This window comes from Tachyglossus aculeatus, chromosome X1 (assembly GCF_015852505.1).
Source record: "Tachyglossus aculeatus isolate mTacAcu1 chromosome X1, mTacAcu1.pri, whole genome shotgun sequence".
NCBI classification, from domain to species: domain Eukaryota; kingdom Metazoa; phylum Chordata; class Mammalia; order Monotremata; family Tachyglossidae; genus Tachyglossus; species Tachyglossus aculeatus.
In genome coordinates this window covers 104,922,076-104,949,785 of record NC_052101.1, presented here as the reverse complement: position 1 = coordinate 104,949,785, position 27,710 = coordinate 104,922,076, and the positions used below count along the sequence as shown (strand labels likewise).

Sequence of the window (27,710 nt, the reverse complement as noted above, 5' to 3'; positions counted from 1 at the left end):
TTGTCCTCTCCCAAGTAATTGGTACAGGGCTATGCATGGTATAGTGCATAGAGCATGGTCCTGGGAGTCAGAAGGTCATGGGTTCTAATCCCAGCTCCTCCATTTGCCTGCTGGGTGACCTTGGGCAAGTCACTTCACTTCTCTCTGCCTCAGTTCCCTCATCTGTAACATGAGGATTGAGACTGTGAGCCCCATGTGGGACAGGGACCGTGTCCAACCCAAATTGCTTGTATCCACCCCAGTGCTTAGTATATTGCCTGGCACATAGTAAGTGCTTAACAAATACCATAATACACGCACACACACACACACACACACAAACGCACACACACACACAGTAAGTGCTCAATAAATATGATTACCTGGAGGCAACACAGAGCCTTGTAACTGTTTCTTTCTCTACTTATTCATCTCTCCAACCTTTCAGTATTGGCTAGTAGAAGGGACATAGGGCTGCCATTTAGAAGACCCAGATCGTAGCCTCAGCTCTTTTATTTGCCTATTCTGTGACCTTGGGCAAGTCACTTAACATCTCTGTGCCACAGTCTTCACATCTGTATTTATGGGGCTAAAGTGCCTGTTCTCCCACTTTCTTAGATGGTGAACGCTGTTTTAGAAAGGGACTGTCTAATCTGATTATCTCGCATCTACCCCGGCATTTGACACATAGGGCTTAATAAATACTATTTATTTGGGATTTGTTCTCTGCAACTGTTCAACTAATTATTTTGGAAAAAGGAAAATGAAACAAAAGAGTATTAAAAGCATATTCCTTTTCCCACCTAGTCATATTCGCTTTCCCTAGGAGGACCTTGAAGTTGGCAATATTTTCTCTGGTTCACCTCCTTTGCCTAATATGATTGAGGAGTTTTTTTGGGTTTTGATTTGTTTTCCTTGTCTTACGATAGATCCACCTTCCTCGTAGCTTTCACCTTTTCAATCTTGTTCCAGCATAAATGTAGTTCCTGTCTATGTTTCTTTGGTAATTTAGCCTAACCTCCCCTTTTTTGTACCCTTACCACTTTCTTCTGTGAGTTCTGGAAGTTCCTTGTGGGCAGGGAACACATCTACCAACTCTGTTATATCATACATTTATTACAGTGCTCTGCGCAAAAGAAGCACTCAATAAAAATAATTGAACTGATTGAAATAAAACCAGTATCTTATTGCTCCACCTATTTTTGAGCAATAAGAAATCCTCTAGGGAGTGACAGCCTGTACATCATTATTTCTAGCCGACTTTGTGGGAGGAGGTCAGAGAGAAAGCATTGCTTTAACAAACCTTTGATAAATTTAGAGTTGTTTCTTGGAAATTTCCCATCAGTCCTGCCATATGTTTGCCACCACCCAATGACAAGAGTGTCCAGCTCACCGTTATCCAAGCAGCAAATGACAGATTCATTGTGTGGAATGAATTTATTACATTACATTGCCCATCTGAATACTTGATTGCCAGAGTATCCAACAGGTCACCCATTCTTCTCCGTATGGTGTAATTGGCATAACAGCTTTTATTCCTTTCAGTCTATCTACAATTCTTTATGGAAAAGTGAGAATTTTATAGTGCTCTAGAAATGACTGGAGATAAATGGTCTGAATATAGGTTATTCCTCCAATATTAGTTCATACAACATAGTTATTTGGATATGAACCACTGTATTGGAAACGAGTAAATATTGAACAAGACTGGTGGAGAAGAGGTCTTTTTTATGTTTGGCATTCATAGCTGAGTTTACAAATGATAATTTGACAGTAGTAGGAGCACGGCAGTCAGTCAATTGACTCCAGGGGATTGAGTGTTTTGGGGACTCGCAACTCATCACATTCACCCTCATGTTACATGTTAGAATGCATTGCTTCTTCAGTTATGTGTGATCCGGGATCAATTAGCCAAATGAGCATGCAATTACTTGCAAACACAATTTTGTTTTTGCAAAGCTTAAAACAATAAGAGATTCAAATTAAAAACTCATCATAAAATGAATAAAAACAAGTACCAAATTACTTCATAATATTCAAACTGTTCTTCTTGTTATACCTGCTTTCAGCATTACTCCACTGTATTTTCCAAGTTCTCATGTAGGTTTTTTGGGGCAGGAAATAAAAAAATCAAAACTTTGCCATAAGAGACTATCAAATCCTCCTCCAGTCATGTAATGTCTATAACTCCTGAGTCTAGTGGGAAGATCATGGGTCTGGGAGTTGGAGGAACTGGATTCTTATCTCAGCTCTGCCACTTGCCTGTTGTCTTGCCTTGGGCAAGTTACTTAACTGTTTTGTGCCTCAGTTCCCTCATCTGTAAAATAATGATGGTATTTGTTAAACACTTACTATGTGTGAAGCACTGTTCTAAGTGCTGAGGGGGATACAAGGTGATCAGGTTGTCTCACATGGGGCTCACAGTCTTAATCCCCATTTTCCAGATGAGGTAACTGAGGCCCAGAGAGGTGAAGTGACTTGCCCAAAGTCACATAGCTGACAAGTGGTGGAGCTGTGATTGAAACCCATGATCTCTGACTCCCAAGCCTGTGCTCTTTCCTCTGAGCCACGCTGCTTCTCTAAAATGGGGATTAAATATCTGTTCTTCCTTCTACCTAAACTGTGTAGTACAGTGTATGGCACACAGTACATAGTTAACAAATACCACAATTATAATCAATCGTTGTTATTTCTCCAAGGCCTTTCTCATTGTTTCAACTCAGATAAGCTTGATGTTTGACCTGGATAGTTAATATATCCTTGGGGGGAAAAATCCCATTTGTTCCAATCAGAGCTACCCAGAGACATGTGATATCACTAAAAAGGCAAATTCATTGGTCATATTAGCAAGAGGAAAGTCCAGTGGAAGGTGAAATAATTTTATAGACTCTGTCACCTTCTTAGGGGATTTTATAATATATCATGCTTTATCCAGATAACATGTGGGGGTTTTGATACTAGTTCTATTTGTTGTAATTCAGCACAGAAGGTTCTGAATTTATTTGGTTGAAATTGCACAAATGGTATTTTTGAAGTGAGATGCATCATTATACAATGATTGATCTGGTAATCTTCCCATTTGACAGCATTGCCCAAAGATCCTGGCACTTCTGTGTTCCTGGTGTCTAGGTAGTGCCTTGGGATGCCTCAGGGCGATTATGGGATAGGGAAACAGAGTTAAAGGGTTGAAAAGCCGTACATACCATCTCTCTATCAGGCAGATGGGTTGGCATCATAGGGATATGTCAAGATACTTCAGTCGGAAAAGACAAAGACTATGATAGATGTTTGAAGTCTACAAAAGGGGGTAAGCAGTGTGACTATAGGATTGTTACTTATGAAACTCCACAAAAATAAGACCAGCATATGGAAGATAAAAAGTGATAGTTCAAAACAAGCAAAAATAAACACTTCACACAGCAGGTGGTAAATGTGCAATTCGTTACCACAGAAAGTTGTGCAGCCTGAAAATATCGCTAAGTTCAAGAGGGTTTGAGATAAATTGAAGGCCATAATTCTGCCATAATTCTTGGTCTATAATGGGTTACGAGAGGGAATGTCAGGGATGTTAGATGGTGTACCTTAACCATTACGATGAATGTCAAAGAGGGCAACCATCAATCATCACTCCGAAGGTCTATGGATCAATTAGTGTCCAAATTTTTATTATGCCTACAAGACCTAAACATATAGCAACAACATTCAACTTCTAAGCCAGTTCCATCAATGCCACCTCTGTGCCATCACATTATGAGACAGATTATTATTGCTATTATTATTCTTCCTAAAAGTGATGTCTTGAAAAGCAGTCAGTGCACCAACGTTGCGGCAGTCTCACCCACACTCTCACTGGGAAAGAGGGACAATAATTATAATAATTATCATGATTGTAGTGGAATTTATTTAAGCATTTACTATGTGTCAAGCACTGTACTAATTGCTGGAGTGTGTGTGTGTGTGTGTATATATATATATATGGAGAGAGAGAGAGAGAGAGAGAATGAGAGAGAGAATGAGAGAATGAATAGTCTAGTGGAATGAGCATGGGCCTTAGAGGACCTGGATTCTAAACCCATTTCTGCCACTTTACTGCTGTGTGATAAGTCACTTAACCTCTCGGTGCCTCGGTTTCTTGAACTAAAAATTGGAACTTAGTAGCTGTTCTCCCTCCTCCTTAGATTGTGAGCCCCATGTGGGACAGGGACTGTGTTCAACCTGATTATCTTGTGTCTACCCCAGTGCTTAGAACAGGGCTTGGCAATTAACAAATACCGCAGATACCAAAGCTTTGAGAAGATTATTTCACAAAATGATAGGAATGTTAACTGTGCTTGGCACTGAAGATATCAAATGCAGCTGTATTAAAAGGGCCAGTAATTCTCTAAATAAAATGCCAAAAGAATTGCTTGATCACATATTGGTGTCATCAACTATAGTCACACACCCTGCTAGGAATTTCACCTTCAGGAGTGTTTTCTCCAAACTAGAAGGACCACCACATGTGTGTAAACTGACAGGAGAATGTACTTTGGGTAATGAATGAGATGATGCTCTGGTGACCTGCACATTATCAATCAGACAGCCAGTGCAGAGGCAGTTCAAAAATGTTGGCAATTTGCCATCAGAAACTTACGAGGTTGTCAGATGCTTTAAATCTTTACACAATAATTGGGGATCTGCAAATACAACCATTGCCAGTTGGGATGACATGCCATTCCAATTTAAATTAAAATCTGTTTCTAATCTGAAGGCAATGCAATATTACTTCCAATTAAACCTTTCAGTGAGCTGTGAAAAGGAGAGGTTGAAGCATCTTAGAATAACTAGCTCATGTAAATGATCCCTTTATTCAGGTTCTCAAAAATACATTCCCATTGTCTTTGTGAATTCAGGAAGAGGCATTTTCATGTCCTACAGACCCAATTTTCCCTAGATGCATTAGAATAGGTTGCCTTGGAAAGGACTTCTGAATTGTGCCTTCTTGAGCAAGTGCATGATTCTACTTCAAGTATTTTCCTTTAAAGTTACATCTCTTTCCTACAAATAATCATAAAACCCTTCTCTATCTGGACATAGTCTGTCTACCATAACTTTAATTTAAGGGCCAAAAGCAGTTTGCCACTATCAATCATAGTTATTTATTAAGCACTTACTGTGTGCAGAGGACTGTATTAAGTGCTTGGGGGAGTACAATATGACAGAGTTGATAAGGATCAACTGTGTGTTTGTGTATGTGTGTGTGTATATATCCTAAGATCTTAGGAAATAGCATAAATATTTGCAAGGAACACCAAGAGGTTCTTTTCTACGCAACCACAGAAAGTGTGGCCATATCATTCAGGATAGGTTCACTACGAAACATTTCCCTAGCGATCAATAAATATTGGCTGCTCTGTGACACACTAATTGTTTGCACCTTATTTTTAAGTGCTGAATGACCTACAATTCGTAGTCCCTATTGTTTTAATATCTAAATGTGTTTTTAGCAGCCATGTCACCAACTGTCTAAGGTTCTTGTCTTATGCCGTCAAGTCGTTTCCAACCCAAAGCGACACCACAGACACATCTCTCCCAGAACGCCCCGCTCTCCATCTGCAATCAGATCATCTCTAGGTTCTACCCAGTCCTGTGCTTCTCCCAAATACTGTTGGCTTTCCTGTTTGGAGGATTAACTACAAATATGATCAAATCTAATGGTATGATGTCAGTACATTCTCTTTTCCCTATTCCACCACTATCTCTCTATTCTGTGACTCTATTTCCTCAATATCATTGATCAGCCCATTACTGGTATTTACTGAGCACTGACTGTGTGGAGCACTGAAATAAGCACTTGGAAGCAGCATGGCTTAGTGGTTAGAGCACAGGCCTGGGAGTCAGAAGGACATGGGTTCTAATCCCAGCTCTGCCACAAGTCTACTGTGTGACCTTGGGTAAGTCACTTCACTTCTCTGGGTCTTAGTTACCACATCTGTAAAATGGGATTAACACTGTGATCCTCATGTGGGACAGGGACTGTGTCCAACCTGATTAGCTTGTATCTACCCCAGTGCTTAGAACAGTGCTTGGCACATAGAAAGTGCTTTACAAGTACCATGATTATTGTTATCATTACAATACAACAGAATTGAGACATGTTCCCTGCCCATGACATTAGTGATTCTCATGTCTGTTCTCGAAGTTGCATCTGAATTGATTCCAAGGAGTGAAATATTGCTATGGTTGAAGCTGCCATTACCTCTCACATAGGGGAGAGGGGGAAAATCTCTCCCTGTTCAAGAATGCCCCCAGCATCTATCCACTGAAAATTCCTGCATATTCCCAAGAGCTCACAACAGTTTTTGGGTTTGAGTGTGGCCCAGAGTGAATGGCTGCTGGCTACTAGCTAGATTTATCCTTGTCTCTGCAGTTAGAAAGTGGGGCTCAGGCTTCCTTGAAAATTGCATTGCAAGTTGAAAGAGCAACTCTAGCTTTGATGCAAATGAGTAAACTTGGTTTGGTATTTATTCGTCTGCAGATCATCTTGTCAGTCATTTTTTTTAGCTCATTAAAATCTATTCTGAGATAAAGCTTTCGTTTGAAGATGGCTTATTAAATGACAGTAGGATTAGCATATAAATTATACCCTAAATATGATAATCAGGTGCAAAGATCATTAAAATACAATATAAATAATTTGATGTAAGATGGATTCTAGTGGGACATTTTACCTAAAACCTTTGTTAAAAATCACAATTTATACACATTCTCTACCTCTTATCTAACTCATTTTAATCCAATCTATTTTACATTTACTAGATATCAGTAAAATTAGACAGTCAATTAAAATTTCATGGTCCACACTATTATTAGATGGAATTGGAAGCAATACACCAGTTAATAATCTAACTATAAAAATAGCACTATTGCTCTACTTTGAGTAGCAAGATTTTATAATTATTCAATGCCCTAAATTCATTCAGTTTTAGAATTTAACAATTGCTAATTTACCATATCCTCAAACTTTAAAATCAGCTCTGTTACACAGCAAATGTTATTGTCTTCTGTTCACACAACACCATCTTTTTTAGAAAACTGTATATTTCTAAAGCCAAATAATCGAAATAGAGTACTGTGGCATTTATCATTCAGATAGAAATCTCTGTTTTCTTGCTGACCATGTTTTACTTCTATCTTTGAAAGGAAAAATTGGAATTGAAGAGTTAGAGAAAAGAAAAGTACTCTTTAAGTGGGGTTATAACTGAAGTCTGACAGGACAGGCAGGAAAGAGAAGTGACCAGCTAACTAATCCCCATTTGGAATTTAGGAGTGACAGACCCTGTAGTAAGTTAAGGGCTGCTGCCCTTCTGCAAAGGGCATGCACGAAGATTTGCGATACGGGATAAACTGCTAATCTCTATCTTTCCATAGTAGAAACAGAGCACGTAGAAAGACGAAAGGTGGAGGCCGATGAATGAGTTCTCTGATACATTGACACCAGACTGTGAGCTCGTTGTGGGCAGGAATGTACCTGTTATTATACCATACTTTCCCAAGCACTTAGCACAGTGCTTTGCACACAGTAAGTGCTCAATAAATACGATTGAAAGAATGCATGAGCATATTTCTAGCCAGCCCAATAACACAAATTTATTTTTAATATTGCTTGTTTCTCACCCTACATAATGATACCTCAGGAAAACCAAATTTATGATACCATTTTCCTCAGGTATCTTTAGAAGCTGACAAATCCTAACAGTCCAGAGGTTTTCCTATTGGCTAGAATAACCAGTGCATGTCTTTCTCATGGCAAATCCTCTATAGTCTTATTCCTTCCCGGCCAATGACTAAATCCTCTGGAGAACATCTTTGATAAAGATGTTATGCTAAAGCAGATTTTGTTCAAATGATTTTAGCTGTTGTTACTCTTTGTTGTCAGAGTAGCCTTAGTTAACCTTGAATAAGATAGCCTTTACATAATAATAACAATAGTAATATTTATTAAGCATTTACTATGTGTCAAGCTTTGAACTTAAAGCTGGGGGGGTAACTACAAGATAATCAGGTCAGATACCATCCCCATCCCACAAGGGGCTAAGAGTCTAAGGAGGGAGAACTGGTATTGAATCCCCATTTTACAGATGAGACACTGGAAAGTTAAATGACCTGCCCAAGGTCACACAGCAGGCAAGAAGCAGAGCTGGGATTAGATCCCAGGTCTCCTGATCCCTAGACCCGTGTTCTTTCCTCTGGACCACGCTACTTCTCACGTGGAAAAATCAATCAGTCAAGATGCACTTTGGTTCCGTAATGAACGGGGCATTCCAAAGTGCCTAGAGGTAGACACTGAAGCTAAGGCATGAGGCACGTGACTGACCACAGACATTGCATGTGAAGGTTTAAACCCTGGTAGTTTTGCCTAGCAAGTTTCTTCTTGGCTGCAGTAATGGGTTTGTTTTCAAAAGACTGAATAGCAAATCTGACTCGAACTCCCTCCTCAGGCCACCTGTCCTCTGCCTTCCCTGTCCCTTGTCCCCAATGACCTGGCCGCTTATTTCATCAACAAAATTGACACTATCAGGCATGATCTCCCAAAAAATCTTCCCTGCCCCTCTCCTGTCCCTCCCCTCTCCTGCCCCTTCTTCAACTCTCCCATCTTTCCCAACACTATCTCCAGAGGAAATCTCCTGCCTTCTCTCAAAATCCACCCCCTCCACCTGTGCATCCAACCCCATTCTTTTGCACCTCATCAAAACACTTGCCCCCTCCCTAACTGCCATCTTCAACTGTTCAGTCTCTAATGGCTTCTTCCCCACTGCTTTTAAACATGCCCAAATCTCCCCTATCCTAAGAAAACCCTCCCTTGACCCCACAGCTCCCTCCAGTTATTGCCCCATCTCCCTCCTACCATTCCTTTCCAAGCTGTCTACATCCCTGGCCCAAGTTTCTCTCCTCCAATTCTCTCCTCGATGCCCTCCAATCTGGCTCCCATTCTCTTCACTCCACAGAAACCACCCTCTCAGAGGTCACCAATGATCTCCTCCTCACCACATCCAATGGCCTCTACTCCATCATAATCCTCCTTGACCTCTTAGCTGACTTGGACACTGTTAACCACTCCCTTCCCCTGGAAACATTATCCAACCTCAGCTGCACTGACACTGTCCTCTCCTGATTCTGCTCATCTCTCTGGATGCTCATTCTCAGCTTCTTTCATGGGCTTCTTCTCTGTCTTCCATCTCCTAATTGTGGGTGTCCCTCGAGGTTCAGTTCTGGGTCCACTTCTTTTCTCCATCTATGCCCACTCCCTTGGAAAGCTCATTCACTCACACAGCTTCAACTATCACCTCTTTGCTGATGCCACCCAAATCTACATCTCCAGACCTGTTCTCTCTCCCTCTCTGCAGTCCCGCATTTCCTCCTGCCTTCAGGACATACCTACTAAGATGTCCTCCCTTCACCTCAAATTTAATATGGCTAAAACAACTTATCTTCCCTTCCAAACCCTATCCTCCAGCTCACTTTCCCATGACTGTTGATGGCACCACCATCCTTCCTGTCTCACAAGCCTGTAATCTTGGCATTATCCTTGACTCCACTCTTTTGTTCCACCCACATATTTGAATATGTGGGAATATGAAGCCATAACTAAATCTGTCAGTTCTACCTTCACAAAATCACCAAAATTCACCCCTTCCTCTCAGTCCAAATTGCTACCGCATTAATTCAAGCACTTATCCTAGCCTGCCTTGATTATTGTTTCAGCCTCCTTGCAGACCTCCCTGCATCATGTCTCTCCCCACTCCAGTCCATACTTCATTCTGTTGCCTGAATCATTTTCCTTCAAAAGCATTCAGACCATCTTTCCCCACTCCTCAAGAAACTCCAGTGGTTGCCCATCCACCCCTGAATCAAACAATGTCTCCTCACCATTGGCTTCAAAGCATCTAATCACCTGGCGCCCTCCTACTTCACGTACTACAACCCAGCCCATATACTTCATTCCTCCAATGCTAATCTTCTCACTGTACCTTGATCTTGTCTGTCTCACCGCCGGACTCTCGCCTACATCCTACCTCTGGCCTGGAGTGCTCTCCCTCATATCAGACACATAATTGCTCTCCCCCACTTCAAAACCTTATTGAAGGCACATCTCCTCCAAGAAGCCTTCCCTGACTAAACCCTCCTCTCTTCTTCTCTCACTCTGTTCTGCACCACTCTTGCTTTTTCATTCATCCTCCCTTCCATCCCCACAACACATATGTATATACCTGTAATTTATTTATTCAATCTATGTATTTATATTAGTGTCTGTCTCCCCCTCTAACCTGTGAGCTTGAGTGGGCAGGAATATGTCTGCTCTTAGGTTGTACTCTCTCAAGCACTTTAGTACAGTGCTTTGCACACAGTAAGCCCTCAATAAAGATGATTGAATGAATAAATGAAAAGGCCATAAAATCCTAAGCACAAGTGTCCATGGAGCACAGGTTGAGTTTGACCTTCAGTACATCTTCGCACACTTTCTTCTGGCTACCTATGGAGAATCTGTGCTAAGTTTTCCATTTAAATAATAATTTGGAAATCTTCGTATTGTTTCTTTGTACCAGAAGACTGCACTATCGTAACTTCTGAGTAAGATATATCACTCAGAAAATGAGCAAAATAATATTTGATGTCTTTACAAGCTTACCTCCAGGTGTCTCTCTGCAGGTACCCCCCCCCCCCCCCCCCCCCCGCCCCGCCATAATGTATTTACTCTAAAACATGCAGGACAGTAGTTGCCATCAGCTTTCTGGAAAGTTTTGTTTTGTTTTTTATTTACTTGAATAAGTTTTAGTGAGTTCCACAAAGACCCACATGATTGTTCTTCCATAGACAATGATACTTTGCTCCCTCAGAGGAATGAATTTGACAAGCAATTTCTACACTTATGTATAGAGTTTCCTCCACGATCCAATTGAAAATGTCTTCTACTGGACCTATTTTTTTTTCTAATTAGATGTTGAAATCTACTTTTTTTAAAATTGTTTTTTTATGGCAGTCCTTATCTGTAGTTGCAGTGTGATTATGTTCTTAAATACCAGAGAAACTTGTAAAAAGAAAATGAAATATTTTTAATATCTTTGCTTAATATGTCATTGCCTTTGCTTCAAATTGTATCTCTCAGAGTATTACAAATCTACAGGAGAAAAGATAAACTTATCTTTCTCTATGTACATTAAGTGACATCAATTAAAACACCCTAGTTAATTCACATGTGTGGAGCTTTTCTTATCTGGCACCACCAGTTGGTTGATAGAAATAGACCTTAAAATTGTACTTTGCATAGCATTCCTGCTAAGCCCTACTTTGAATTTCTATGCATACTCAACATATTTTCTTGTTGGCCAGTTATTTTTAAGTATGTAATAATAATAATGTCATTTGTTAAGCACTTACTAGGTGCCAAGCACTGTTCTAAGCACTTGGGGGGATGCAAGGTAATTAGGTTGTCTCACATGGTGCTCAGTTTTGATCCTCATTTTACAGATGAGGTAACTGAGATACAGAGAAGTTCAGTGCTCTGCACATAGTAAGCGCTCAATAAATACGATTGATGATTGATGATGACACAGCTGACAAGTGGTAGAGCTGGAATTAGAACCCATGACCTCTGACTCCCAAGCCCAGGCTCTTTCCACTGAGCAACACTGGTTTAGTAGTTCAGAGTTTTTAAGCTGGCATACACTGATTCTAGTTCTACTCCTTATCTAAACTCTATAGTAAAAAAAAAAATGAACAGGGAGTCCACTTTGAGCAGCTGAATGTTTGCTTGTCTCATGAATCTTTCTAACTGATCAATCAGTAGTATTTATTGAATATCCACTGTGTGTAGAATACTGTACCAAGCATTAGGGAGAGGATAAGAGAATTAGTAGACATGATTCCAGATATACTAAAATAATGAACAGATAGGAAGAAGAAAAGCGGATATTTAGCAATGAAGTATATACATAAGTGCTACAGGTAGTTCTGAGTACATAATCAATCAACAAAAGTATTTGCTGAACACTTACCCTGCACAAAGCACTGTACTAAATACTTGGGGAAGTACAACAGGGTTCAAAGACACAAAACCTACCCTCAAAGTGCTAACAGTCTAGTGGGGGAGACAGGCATCAATGAAATTACAGGTAGAATAGTGAGTGTTTAGTCTAAAATGATTGGGTGGTGGTTGGGAAGTTAAAACAAGGAAGTAGAGAAATTAATATAGGAAGACCTCCTGGAGACAAAGTGATTACAGAAAGGCTTTGGAGATGGTGGCCTGGTCCTTATTTAGGGGGAGTTCCAAGTTGAAGCAAGGGGTCAAGAAAAATGACATGAGAACAAAGCACAGAGAGTAGTTTGAGAGGAATGAATTGTGTGAGCTGGGGTGTAGTGGAACAATAAAGTAATGCCTTAAGCCAGTGGTCAGGAATGTCTGCTGGGTGTGGATTGGAAAGTGTAACCTTTGAAGGCATTTGAGGAGTGAGAAAACATGTGCAGAACATTTTAGGGAAATAATATGGGCAGCAGAGTGCAGGACTGGAATGGGGAAAGGGGAGGCAGGGAGTTCAGTGAGGAGGCTGAGGCAGTAGGATGCAAGACAAGACACGGATCAGTGTGGTGGTGGTTTAGATGGAGAGCAATCAATCAATCAATGGTATTGGGAGCTTAATATGTGCAGAGCACTGTTCTAAGTGCTTGGGAGAGTACATCGCTCAGTGGAAAGAGCACAGGCTTTGGAGTCAGAGGTCATGGGTTCAAATCCCAGCTCCGCCAATTGTCAGCTGTGTGACTTTGGGCAAGTCACTTAACTTCTCTGGGCCTCAGTTACCTCATCTGTAAAATGGGGATTAAGACTGTGAGCCCCCTGTGGGACAACCTGATCACCTTGTAACCTCCCCAGTGCTTAGAACAGTGCTTTGCACATAGTAAGTGCTTAATCAATGCCATTATTATTATTATCATTATTATTACTATTATCATTTTTTGGAGCAAGAGATGGAAGTACTGGAGAGGGATGATAAATGGCACCAAGAAATTGGGAGGTGGGCAATGAAAACCGTGTGGGCCAAGTTTTTTTTGTGTGTGTGGCCTAATGATTTCTGAGCCATTTCAGGGTCATACCTGGAGAGTTTCCAGTACTCTACCATCACGACTATAGGAGGGACAGTCAAGCAAAGGCATTCCCATTCCATTCCTAGCTTGGGCAGTCAAAGCTAGGGCAAGTTTTGGCAAGTCAAAACTCACCTGTGCTGGGCAGCAGCAGCAACATGGGAGAGAGTTAAGGGCAGAGACTCCTTTACTCTGCAGAAGGAGGCAATGGTAAACTACTTCTATATTTTTACCAAGAAAACTCTATGGATACACTACCAGAATGATTTCAGATGGAAATGGGGCATTCTGGGAAAGATGCGTCTATGACGTCGCTATGGGTCGGACACGACTCGACAGCATAAGGCAACAACAATGATTTCTGAAAGCCATGAGGTTTATTTTGACATCCTCACTCAAATATCCCCCTAACACCTTAATATACTCCAAAAGGGAACCATACATCCTCTCTCCTAAACCCGCTCCTTCTCCCAGCTTTCCCTTCTCCAGCGACACATTCACTGTCCCAGTCCCATAAGCCTGCAACCTTGATGTCATCCTTGGTTCCTCATCATCTTCCAACAGTCATTTAAGCTACTGCTAAATCCTGCCAGTTCTCATTACACAACATTTCCCTCACCTACCCATTTGTCTCCATCCAGACTGCTTATCACCTTGGTCCAAGTTCTTGTCATATCACAGCTGGACTACCGTATCAGCCTCTTGGCTAGTCTTCCTGCCTCCAGCTTCCCTCCCCCTTCCACCAACATACACTGCCACATTACTCATCCTTTTGAAGTGTCCTCATCTCACATCTCTCCTCTCCTCAAATCCCTTCAGTGACTTCCCATTTTCCTCTACATCAAGCAAAAACTCACACTCTGCTTCAAGACCGTCCACCAACTCTATCTTACATGTTAGCCCTCTTAACCCTATACTCTACAGCTAGTTTTTTTTGCTTCTCCCAAACCAATCTTCTAGCTGTACCTTGCTTCTGATTCACCAACCCCTATTCCTCACCCAGACTGTTCCACCAGCCTGGAACTCCTTCCATTACCTAATCTGACAGACCACAGGTCTCCCCACCTTCAAAGCCCTCCTAAAATCGCATCTCTTCCAACAAGCCTTTCCTGATTAACTTCCAAACCCAAGTCGCATTTATGTGTGTATATATATATATATATAAGCAAAATGAACTATTAATTTATTCCAAATTCCCTATTTATAAATAATTTTATATCTATCTTTTTTCTTTTTTATGGAATTTGTTGTTATATCTGTATATATAAAGTTGGACACAGTCCACATCTCACATGGGCTGACAAGCTTTATCTCCATTTTACAGATGAGGGAACAGAGGCACAGAGAAGTAAAGTGACTTGCCCAAGGTCACACAGCAGACAAGTGTCAGAGGTGGGATTAGAACCCAGCTGTTTCTTCCCGCCCCCCTTTTAGAGTGGAAACTCCTTGTGTGCAGGGAACATGTCTTATGCTTCTGTTGTACCTATCCAGGTGCATATTTCAATGCATTGTGCCCAATGAGCACTCAATAAATGCCTTTACTATTTCTGCTGCTGCTTCTGCTGCTACTACTGTTACTCTAATGGCTTCAGAGTAAGAAATGCACATCCTAAAAAAGCAACAGGGATCCAATTTTTCAGAAGATAGTAATAGTTTTGTGTACTTGACAAATTCATACTGGGCTGTTGGATCTGTTTTAGAAAATGCTTATGATACATCTTGGATTTTGTTCTTTTTTTGAGTATATGGATTGTCTTTAGGAAGTTCAAGCTTTATTTCTAATTCAATCAATCATTGGTATTTTTTGAGGGCTTACTATGTGCGGGGTATTGTACTAAGCCCTTGGGAGAGTACAATATAAAAGAGTTGGTCAACATGTTCCTTGCCCATAACGAGCTAGAGCTAAGCATTCAAAATCAGTGTGAGAAGCATGTCACCTAGTGGAAAAATCATGGACCCAGGAGTCAGAGGACCTGGGTTCTAATCCCAGCTCTGCCACTTTTCTGCTCTGTGACCTTGGGCAAGTGACTTAATGTCTCTCTACCTCAGTTACCTCATCGGTAAAATAAGGGATTAAGATGGTGAGCCCCACGTGGGACATGGATTGTTTCCAACCTGATCAGCTTCAGCACTTAGTACAGTGCCTGACATATGGTGAACACTTCACAGCTAGCATTTTTTAAAAAGTTTATTGAATTTTTTGAGAAATTATATTCACTGTAGTCAATCAGCAAAACTTCAAAGAGCACCTTCAGGGTAAAGAAGAATTTGCATAGTCAAATAGCTTAAAATTTTGCATAAAGCACACGAGTCTGGTGTGAAGAAGGACTCGTGGAGCATTCATTAAATGTGGCTCAATTTAGAATGTGATTTGTGCCTAAACAATATTCAAGTCATCCTGTGGTCAAATTTTTTTTATATATTTAAGTGCTTACTACGTACCAGGCAGTGTACTAAGCACTGGGGTAAATACAAGCTAATCAGGTTGGACATAACCAACGTCCACAGTCTCGAGGTCCAGTTTACAGATTAGGTAACTGAGACACAGAGAAGTGAATCGACTTGCCCAAGGTCACAGAACAGACAAGTGGCAGATCTGGGGTTAGAACCCAGGTCCTTCTGACTCCCAGGCCTGGAAAGAGCCCGGGCTTTGGAGTCAGAGGTCATGGGTTCAAATCCCGGCTCTGCCAATTGTCAGCTGTGTGACTTTGGGCAAATCACTTAACTTCTCTGTGCCTCAGTTACCTCATCTGTAAAATGGGGATGAAGACTGTGAGCCCCCTTGGGACAACCTGATCACCTTGTAACCTCCCCAGCGCTTGGCACATAGTAAGTGTTTAACAAATGCCATTATTATTATTATTATTATTATCCATTAAATCACATTGCACACCTCAGGGATGGTAGGATTTCTTGATTTAATTTCTCTGCTAAGCACAGTGGAGTGTAATAATGATGGAGTGTAGTAAATATTAATCTAGTTATGATTTTGAAATGACACACTGAATTTTCTTTAAGGGTAATGTTGCCAAATAGAGTATACCACCTACTGATATTTCATGTGCTGTTATAATAACTGAATGATTGATAATCACATCATTAGTCAATGACTAATTAATTTCCTTCCTTGTTGCCAGAAACCAAGTGGATAAAGAAAAGTCACTTCCAAGAATTACTAGAGTTTTAGACCACAGTTTTCTATTAACTGCCAGGTGTCATCAAGCAATGATGTTTGTAGTAAAAAGGATTAGCAATTTGGTATCAGTTACATACATCTCTCCCCCTTCTAGACTGTGAGCCCACTGTTGGGTAGGGACTGTCTCTATATGTTGCCAACTTGTACTTCCCAAGCGCTTAGTACAGTGCTCTGCACACGGTAAGTGCTCAATAAATATGATTGATTGATTAATTGATTGATATTGGTAGATATGTCCTGTTAGGTGAGATAACTTACTATTTTGTGGGATTTGCATGATGCTGAAAGTCAAATGGAATTGTCATAGTAGATACCAGCAAAGGACCCATATTATAATAGGATACAAAAGAGGTATATTTTATGGAAAATCAGTGACAAGAAGGTTGCTCTCTGTTTCCAGTCCACTTTAATTACTGAATTTGTAATTAATGGGTCAAGTACATTTTAAGGCAATCCAGACCTAATGAACTATGGAAATATAAATTTTTAAAAAGTAGCATACACTGATGGCTATCTCAGCAACCATGACAAACTGCAAACTCTCAGAAGCTGCCTTTTTAAAATAATAATGGGATCACTGAACACACTAAATGCATTTCAGAATGTTTCTGTTCACCTGGCAGTTAGTTGAACACAACCAGTGATCATTAACGCCAAATCAGTAGCCATTTTCATTCAGATCCCAGTTTTGTTATGCACTCTGTTGAGAGTGTAACAGTGTTTGAAATTGGATAACTAACTGGAGTAGTTATGTTGTTTGCTGTATATTTTGAGGAACTAAGAAATATTTGGAGTCAAATGAAATAATTGGTCTTATTAGTGATATGATACTAATGCCAACTTTTTTGCCTTACGTTCCTTTTCATTCATGAATCATTTTTTTATTTTAATGATTCCATCATCTATTTTTAATGGAGTATAGTCATAATGTTTTTAAAATGGTAAGATTTTAGACTGCTAATTGATTTCCAACGTCGAAATTAACACTTCACGAAACAGAAACCTTACAAATGAGCAACATTCTTCATCTAATTTTTCTGTTTCTCCTCTTAATTGAATGTAAATCCTGTCTTACCATCACCCTGTTCTTGGAATTCATACTGATTAGAGTAGAATACTAATGAATTATTTTTTTTTTCACCTTCTACTCACTATGTGTTCTATGGTTCTGCAAGGGCCATTTCATTAGAGCAGGAATCGTTCAGGCACAAAGAGAAGTGAGCCCCAATTGTCACCTCACAAAGCCTCAGCTTTATAAATTTCCCATTTTCAGAGAGACTTTGTTGTTATGCTGTTTGGGGTTTTAATGTTCCAAACTTTAATTCTCTATCTTTCACATGGAAAATGGGCCTCTGGTCCACTGCATTGGTCAGAGACTTGAGTTCTGAGTTCAGGGGTTTCTAAGGCAGGATTTTGGGGAATACAGGAATATGTAATAACCACTGTGGTAATTGTTAAGTGCTTATTTTGTGCCAAGCATTGTATTGAATGTTGGGTTATACACAGTATAAGCAGATCAGGGACAGTCCCTGTCCCACATAGGCTCACAGTCTAAGGATAAGCCTACACATTGACCCTCAAGGTGGACATAATACAGGTGACACACTTTGTTTTTCCAAGGCAAAGTTTAAGCTTTTCAAATGAGTTTATTTGGGATGGGCATATTGTAGTTATATAATGTATTACGATCTCTGATTTCATATATCAAAAGACTATTATAGGTAATGTATAATAGCATTAGCCTGAATGTGAACCCAAAAGAAAAAATTTCATTTGGGTCATTGGGTGACAGTTAGGCCCCTTCCTGTGAAGCCTAATTTCATGCCCATCAAGATTCATTTTCCATTGCACTTGATTTCTCAAGCAGAGAGGGGGGTGGTAGTACCTTCTATTTATGTGTGCAGGAATATTGCTAAGAGAGGCTTTCATCTACATACTAATGTGGATTTTTACTCCCCAAAATAAAATCTTCATTTCCATGCCTCAAATTATATGATAATCATTTTGCGTATGGGGTCAGAAAAACATCATGGTGTTTATATTCTCAAATGAGGTGTGTGAAATTGACGGTAATAAAGGAGAGAATATTAGGTATTTCAATGATTAGTAAATTGCAGTCGTGATTTTGAAAATATTAAAAATATAGAGGCAGGTCGGTGTAGATTGTATGTAAAATTAGCCTAATATTCCTTTAATCATAATAATATTTTTTTTTAGAGTGTTTTTCCTTGAAGATGGCAGTCTCAAGATATATAATGTTACCAAATCAGATGCAGGAACATTCACTTGTATAGCAACAAATCAATTTGGCATTGCCAAGAACACTGGAACCCTGGTTGTAAAAGGTATTTTATTTTCTTCATTTGTGCCTTATGAATGTTGCGAATATATAATGCATTTGATGAAATGCACTTTAGTCTTAAGAGATGATACAAGCTTCATTTTAGGTTTATACTGGAGCTGAATTATCAACACCGTGGGGTGTTAGTTTCTTATGCCTCTGTCAAAATGGAATTGTTTCTGGACATGACAATACAGCAACACTCAGTCACTGAGCTTCTGTAGTGTACAGTGACAAGTCCTATGGAACTAAGTTTAGAATTGAATATTCTTAGGAAATTGCAAACATAGCATCAACAGCTCATTAGGCACAGAAGATACCTTCCACTTCGAAATATTTGAATTTGTTATGCATCAGTGAATGTTCTACTGAATTAGGTTATTTAGACTTTGATGAACTAATTCACCCCATCTGTAATTTCTTATGCTGAGTTTATGGATATTGAAGCATTCTTCCTATTTACAATTACAAATATTATTAGATCATGGAAGTAGTCGAACCAGTGCAGTATTGAGCATTTAGAATTCAATGTTCAGAACAGACCCCTCTTCAAAGGAGACAGGGACTAAAACTTAAGCTTAAATAATAGTGCAACCAATAAGCTCCATATTATAGCCATACCTCTGTAAAACTATAGAACCCACAAAATTTAAAATAGTAATAAAGAATTCCCTATTCATGAGGTCTTCAAAATAATCCCTAGCCCGATTATTGAAGTACACGCACATTCCCGAAGGACAGAATTAGGAACTGAAGTGTCTGTTTTACTTTATTGAATCTTAACACATCAAACGAACACATCCACTTGAATCCGTGTCACTTGCATCAATTCACCACTTTTCCTGATGGAAAAAATGACTCTCTAGATGAAATAATCTAAGTTGCTAATTAAGTAGAAACATTTAAATTGGTCAGTCAGAGCTTTCTTGTAGCTAGAGATTTTAAAAAATTTATTCAAGAATCAAGTTAAGCTCTGTCCTTTCAGCCCTCTCAGACAACAACAACAAATCTCCCAAAACTCCACACCCAACTCTATCACTGGGAGAGATTGGCACAGGTTTCTCTCTATCAAATTATACCATGATGACAAGTTTTGTCTGAAGAGATCGAGGCAGCTGTAACATAAGAAATGTGTCAGAAATAGATTCATTGTGTCATATTTGGAAATAGAGTAGTTACCCCAGATTGAATTGTCACACTAAGTGGTTTTAAAGACATAGAGGGCTTTAGTGCTATCTAAACAAGCCATATCTGCATTTCATAACATGGGGAAAAGGTGAAGAATGTTCTACCACTATCCATAATCATTATCACAATTATTTTTGTGAAATTGGAAAGTTATTTCTTTTTTAAAGTTCTGGAAAATGGTAGAACTACCAACAAGAGAGGAAAAACAGAAAGATTGGTAAATTGGAAGCAGCGTGGCTCAGTGGAAAGAGCACGGGCTTTGGAGTCAGAGGTCATGGGTTCAAATCCCGGCTCCACTACTTGTCAGCTGTGTGAATTTGGGCAAATCACTTCACTTCTCTGGGCCTCAGTTACCTCATCTGTAAAATGGGGATGAAGACTGTGAGCCCCCCACGGGACAACCTGATCATCTTGTAACCTCCCCAGTACTTAGAACAGTGCCTTGCACATAGTAAGTGTTTAATAAATGCCATTATTATTATTATTATTAATAATAATAACAAATGTAAACTGACACATTTGCAGTTTTACATAGAAATAGGAAATTGGCATATCCTGGTTTAAAAAATAGCCAGTTGAGGCTTCAAGTGAGTCTAAAATGCAGTCTTGCTGATTGGCATGTGCTGTAGCTGGATTTAGATATGTCCATGTTAAATGAACAAGAATAAATTCTCTTCAGTCCTTCACCCCAAACTGCAACACAGCTTAGTTCAGCACCTGAGCCCCTAAAATACAATGAGTTTAATATTACTAATATCACAACGTGCCTACCAACTGTTATTACTGTACTCTCCCAAGCTCTTAGTACAGTGATCTGCACACTAAGTGCTCAATAAATAGGATTGATTGATTAATATATTTATCCAAAGTGAAACACGTGTGCATCAGCTATAAATTAAGGCATTTCAATAACATTTTTTCCTCTAAAAATAAAAGCAGATATCAGTCTACAACGAAGAAGCTAGGTTAACATCAATGAAAATACCCAGTGAATCAATTAATCAATCAAAAGTGTTTACTAAGTAAATACAGTATGTAGTACATTAAGCTGAGTGCTTGGAAAAGCACAGTCAAGTTAGTAGACATGATGTCTTCCATGATAGGTCTTACAATCTAAATGGGGAAATGGACATTAAAATAAATTACATAGAGGAGGAAGAAGGCAAAGAATATGTGCACAAGTTAGTGCTTAAGTAATAGGGTATGTAAGATATGTACAAAAGTGCTATGGGAAGTTGTGAATACTTGTGTGGCATAGGAAGTGCTGGAAAGGCAGTAGAGTGGGTAAAGAGTGAGGTATGGACTGAAGTGGAGAAAAACAAGAGGTAGGGAGATCAGCAGAGAGGCTGATGCAGTAGTCAAGGTGGGATAGAAAGTGTTTGACTTGACATGGTAGCAGTATAGATTGAGAGGAAAGGGTGGATTTTAATGATACTGTGAAGGTTCATTCATTCAATCATATAGAGAAGCAGCGTGGCTCAATGGAAAGAGCCCGGGCTTTGGAGTCAGAGGTCATGGGTTCAAATCCCGGCTTCACCAACTGTCAGCTATGTGACTTTGGACAAGTCACTTAACTTCCCTGGGCCTCAGTTCCCTCATCTGTAAAATGGGGATTAAGACTGTGAGCCCCCCCCCATGGGACAACCTGATCACCTTGTAACCCCCAGCGCTTAGAACAGTGCTTTGCACATAGTAAGCACTTAATAAATGTTATTATTATTATTATTATTATTATTGAGTGCTTACTGTGTGCAGAGCACTGTACTAAGCACTTGGAAAGTACAAATCAGCAACAGAGACAATCCCTACCCAACAGTGGGCTCACAGTCTAGAAGGGGGAGACAGACAACAAAACAAAACAAGTAGACAGGCATCAATAGCATCAAAATAGATAAATAGAATTATAGATATATACACATCATTAATAAAATAGAATAATAAATATGTACAAATATACACAAGTGCTGTGGGGGGGGGAAGGGGTAGAGCAGTGGGAGGGAGTAGGGACAATGGGGAGGGGAGGAGGAGCAGAAGAAAAAGGGGGGGCTCAGTCTGGGAAGGCCTCCTGGAGGAGGTGAGCTCTCAGGAGGGCTTTGAAGAGGGGAAGAGAGCTAGTTTGGCAGATGTGAGGAGGGAGGGCATTCCAGGCAAGAGGTAGGACGTGGGCCAGGGGTTGATGGCGGGACAGGCAAGAACGAGGCACAGTGAGGAGGTTAGCGGCAGAAGGGCAGAGTGCGTAGACTGTGCTAAAGGAGAGAAGGGAGGTGAGGCAGGAGGGGACAAGGTAATGGAGAGCTTTGAAGCCAATAGTGAGGAGTTTTTGCTTCATGCGAAGGTTGATAGGCAACCACTGGAGATTTTTGAGGAATGGAGCGACATGCCCAGGATGTTTCTGTAGAAAGATAATCCAGGCAGCAGAGTGAAGTATAGACTGAAGCAGGGAGAGACAGGAGGATGGGAGGTTAGAAAGGAGGCTGATGCAGTAATACAGTCAGGATAGGATGAGAGATTGAACCAGCAAGGTAGCGGTATGGATGGAGAGGAAAGGGCAGATCTTGGCGATGTGTAAAGGGGAGACTGGCAGGTTTTGGTGACGGACTGGATGTGTGGGGTGAAGAGAGAGCGGAATCAAGGATGACACCAGGGTTGCGGACTTGTGAGATGGGAAGGATGGTTGTGCCATCCACAGTAATGGGGAAGTCAGGGAGAGGACAGGGTTTGGGAGGAAAGATAAGGAGCTCAATCTTGGATATGTTGAGTTGAACTGACATGATTTGTTGACAGACTGAATATGTGATTCTCTTCTCCTCCTTCCTCTTTTCTCTGGAAGCCTTCACTGAAATTACTACTTTAACACATATGGGGTCATAAGGTGGCCATTAAAGAGATTTCAGTTAATCTCTACTGAATTATTCCACTGTTTCAGGAGGCTGAATTTAGTGAAGATTCATAATTTGAGGGACCACAATTGGGATGACCTCCAGCATACTCATTATGCTAGATTATGTGTGTTTCGCTGCCCTGATTTGTCATATAGCATAGTTCATCTCTGTAATTGTATTCATATCCACTTTGTTGTTTTACCATCTGAGAATATTCAGGTTGTCTACAAAATATTTTCTGCTTTTAGTTGCTTTTGAAAAGTAAAGCTTTGTTTTTCATTCTTACCGATTATCATTGTCCTGTAATATCTAATTTCTTCAGTTATAGACAGTTTTTCTGCTCCTTTCAAATACAATTCTAAGGAATTCCAGTGATTTTTTACAAGTCCAGTAATCATGACAGAGTTTCAGAAGATAGAGTGCCAAATGAGTGTACATAAAAGTAATGACTTTAAAAGTGAGTTTTTAATTTCAGGTTACAAATTGCAGGTTTCAACCTGCATCAGAGAATGTATTCTAAATCAATCAATCAATCAATCGTATTTATTGAGCACTTACTGTGTGCAGAGCACTGTACTAAGCACTTGGGAAGTACAAGTTGGCAACATATAGAGACAGTCCCTACCCAACAGTGGGCTCACAGTCTAAAAGGGGGAGACAGAGAACAAAACCAAACATACTAACAAAATAAAATAAATAGAATAGATATGTACAAGTAAAATAAATAAATAAATAGAGTAATAAATATGTACAAACATATATATATATATATATATATATATATAATGAAACGAGCTTTTTGTGGTGAAGCAGAAAACCTCTTAAAAGTCCTGATCCTTTAATTAAATATATTAGTGACAGTGCTATAGTGGATTTTCTACCTCTAACTTCTTTACTTTGACTTTAAACATCTTCTTTAGGATGTTGTCTGAGCCCTTTCTTAGGCTTCTATATAGTAAATCTTCAACTATGTATGAAAGGATATTTTTTGATCCTAATTAAAATCATACCTCCTCTTTGAAGTTGTCCTCACTATGTTGTCATTTCCCCTACTCCCTCTCCCTTTTGCATCACCTGTGCACTTGGATTTGTACCTTTAAGCACTTAATATTCACTCCTTCATAAACCCCATAGCAGATATGTATATAGCTGTAAATTATTTTAATGCCAGTCTCCCCATTTAAACTACAAGCTCCTTGTGGGCAGGGAATGTATCTGCTTAGTCTATATTCTCCCTATAGTAAGCACTCAGTAACTACCATGAGAATTAGTATGGCCTTATGGAAAGAGCCCAGGCCTCAGAGTCAGAGGACCTGGGTTCTAATCCTGACCCTGTTACTTGTCTGCTGTATGACCTCCTCTGTGCTTCAGGTCCTTCATTTGTAAAATGGGGATTCAGTATCTGTTCTCTTTCCTAGATTGTGAGCTCCATGTGGGACTTGATTATCTTGTATCTGTTCCAGTGCTTAATATAGTGCATGGCACATAGTGCTTAACAGCAACCACAAACAATAATAATGACACTGGTACTACTACTACTACCACTACTAAATTGATGGATCCATCCATTGCATGACTTTAGTTTCCCTACATGATACCTGTTGTCCAGAAATATACATGGACATGGCATAAACACTCCATGCTTGTACCAATTTTATAATGTCCATAAGATTATGAGTTTAGTGTCCCAAGTAAATTGTGCCTTAAAAATTTGCATAGAGTGGCTTTACCAGGCTGGTACAAATCAATCAATGAATTTGAGGAAAGGAGGTATTTTTTTTTCCTCTGTCAATGGGCTTATCAACCTCAATCATGCAAGAAAAATTGCTATTAGAGAATATATAAAAACATGAGCATTACAAGAATTGGCTGTTTCCCAGCATACTTTTTTTATGAGGTCTGGCTTATTTGATATGTAATACATACTGAAGTTATCTACGCTGTAGACTTGACATATCTGCTTCTCATGTTGGGGCAAGGGAGCATTTTTTTTTTTATTCAGATAATAAAGTGCCATTAGTACTGATATTACACACAATAACACAAAACATAATTGTGAACATGTTACAGAACAACAGATACAGAAATGGATGAAAACAAGTTGCAAGCAGCTGTAACCTCTAAAGTCCAATATATTACTTAGACTTTATTTACCACATGCATATTAGGTATATGACATTCTTGTAAAAAAAAAATAAAAAAGTATTGGTTTTGGCTTTTGGAGATTATTGAAAAGCACAGTAACAGCATGTGGTAAAAAAATAATCTGTTTTGCGGGCAACATTTGTTTTTGTTTCCCCCTGGAGAAGTTTTGGATGTTCAATTATAGGCCTCATTGCTTCAGTATTATTTTCAACTGAAATGTCGGAACTTGGAAAAGCATATCTAATGTGCAAATTAGGTTTATTGCTGCTCATTTAGTTGTTTATTCTTTGTGAGAGAAGTCTTTATTATACTTCAAGCATACAAAACATCTTATCTATTTTTCTCTTTTGGAATGGGGACACGCATTAATACACGTATACTTTTAGTAACCAAGATGAATAGATAATTGGAAATCAAGAGACTTTAAAAGGCATATAAAAGGATTTGTCGTAGCAGCGTAAACAGAATTTTGTAAAACAAAACCATAAATAATATTTTAGGAAAATGGCTAGGCTTATTCAATAACCATCACACCTTGTTTGGTGATGACATTAGATTCATTCATTCATTCAATCATATTTATTGAGCACTTACTGTATGCAGAGCACTGTACTAAGCACTTGGGAAGTATTAGATGAGACTCCAGGGGGAAAGTCACCTCCTAACATGAATCTCATCTGAAATGTCATTTTTTTCTAACATGAGAAGAAAATGTATTTTCCACAAAAATGATTTATACATTCATATCTACATATATATATATATATATATATAGGCATATATATAGGCATATATATAGAAATATATTAGTGTAGGGAAGAGAAAAATCTGAGGGAAACGATGTGGAGAGGAATGCAATTTCAGCATGATATTTAAAGGAAGTGATTAGGCTGACACTAAGATAAGCTTTTGTTTTTCCTTCCACTGTTAGACTAGTCTGAGTGAATGCCTCAGGCATCTGTTCTATAGTCTTCCCCTCATAAACGACTGCATAGATATGAGTATTAAATGAATATTAATGACAGTTTACCCTCACTGAGAATTGCAGGTTCAGCTTCCCCACAGTGTGGGTGTCTAGTTAACACTGAAGGGGCAGTTTTTAAATGGGGCTACAAGGCACAAAGCTCACCATTCACCATTGTATAGTTAGGTAGTGATGCTTTTATAGAAAATTAAAAAGCAACCCAAAACAGAAGCAGGAGAGTTCTGAATCTTACAAATTTTTATAGTAGTGTCAATCAAGCATTCAATGAATGGTATTTATTGAGCACCTATTGTGTTCAGAGCACTGTACTGACCTCTTGGGAGAGAGTACAATACAACAGAGTTGGGAGACAAGTTCTCCACCCACAAGGAGCTTACAGTCTAGAGGGGGAGACAGACATTAAATAAATGAATAAATTATGGTTATGTACGTAAGTGAGAAGCAGCATGGCTCAATGGAAAGAGCCCAGGCTTGAAAGTCAGAGGTCATGGGTTCTAATGTCGGCTCCACCACTTATCAGCTGTGTGACTTTGGGCAAGTCACTTAACTTCTCTGTGCCTTAGTTACCTCATCTGGAAAATGGGGATTAAGACTGTGAGCCCCATGTGGAACAACCTGATTACCTTGTACCTACCCCAGCGCTTAGAACAGTGCTTGGCACATAGTAAGTGCTTAATAAATACCAAAATTATTATTATTATTACTATGGGACTGAGAATGGAGTGAATATCAAGTACTTAAAGGCTACAGATCCAAGAGCAAAGGTGATGCAGAAGGATGAGGGAGTATGGGAGAAGAGGGCTTAGTCGGGGAAGGCCTCTTGGAGGAGATGTGCTTTTAATAAGGCTTTTGAGGTGCAAAGAGTGATTGTCTGTCAGATATAAAGGGGGAAGGAGTTCTGGGCCAGGATGTGGGTGAGGGTTCAGCAGGGAGATGAAGAGCTCAGAGAAGCAGCGTGGCTTAGTGGAAAGAACCCAGGCTTGGGAGTCAGAGGTCATGGGTTATAATCCCAGCTCTGCCTCATGTCTGCTGTGTGACCCTGGGCAAGTCACTTAACTTCTCTGAGCCTCAGTTACCTCATCTGTAAAATGGGGATTAAGACTGTAAGCCCCACGTGGGACAACTTGATCATCTTGTATCCCCCCCAGTGCTTAGAACAGTGCTCCGCACATAGTAAGCACTTAACAAATATCATCATTATTATTGCAGTGCTGGTTACTTGGGAAAATACAAGTCACACAATTCATGTTCCCTGTCCACAAGAAGCTTATGCTCTAATGGAAGAAACAGATATAACTATATTTACAAGCAAATTGTCTCCTATTTGATCATCTTGTTTGTATTCTAGAATGAGCACAGTAATTTAGCATCTACTATATTCAGAGGATAATCCTGGCCCTGCCACTTATCAGCTGCGTGACTTTGGGCAAGTCACTTAACTTCTCTATGCCTCAGTTATCTCATCTGTAAAATGAGGATTGAGTCTGTGAGCCCCAAGTGGAACAACCTGATTACCTTGTATCTACCCCAGTGCTTAGAACAGTGCTTAGCACATAGCACTTAACAAATGCTGTCATCATTATTATTATATGCTTATTAAGTACCACTATTATACATATAAAAATACATTAAAGAAAAAACAAACCAGGGTAGCTAAACACAGGTCTTGGAGGAATTCTGTTAGCTGTTACAAAGGAATAACTTCCCTGCTATGTGATTAGGCATAGCTTGTAAATTATATGGATAGTTCAGGACAAAATATATACTTTGACTTAAATATGTGGATATTTCAGGTGAAAGAATTTTTTGGGTCTGAATTATATATACTTTGGCCATGAGGAAATGATGGGACACCTGACAATTAGAAAGAGCAGATGC

The 27,710-nt window shown here is 39.5% G+C and overlaps 1 protein-coding gene across 1 annotated transcript in view; it reads left to right on the top strand.

Moving 5' to 3' along the window:
- CNTN6 (contactin 6) overlaps window positions 1-27,710 on the top strand; it is a 320,129-nt gene that overhangs the window by 234,380 nt on the left and 58,039 nt on the right. The window contains exon 11 of the mRNA XM_038772802.1: window positions 18,509-18,636. Coding sequence (XP_038628730.1) covers window positions 18,509-18,636 — 128 coding nt within the window. The remainder of the gene's footprint in view (window positions 1-18,508; window positions 18,637-27,710) is intronic.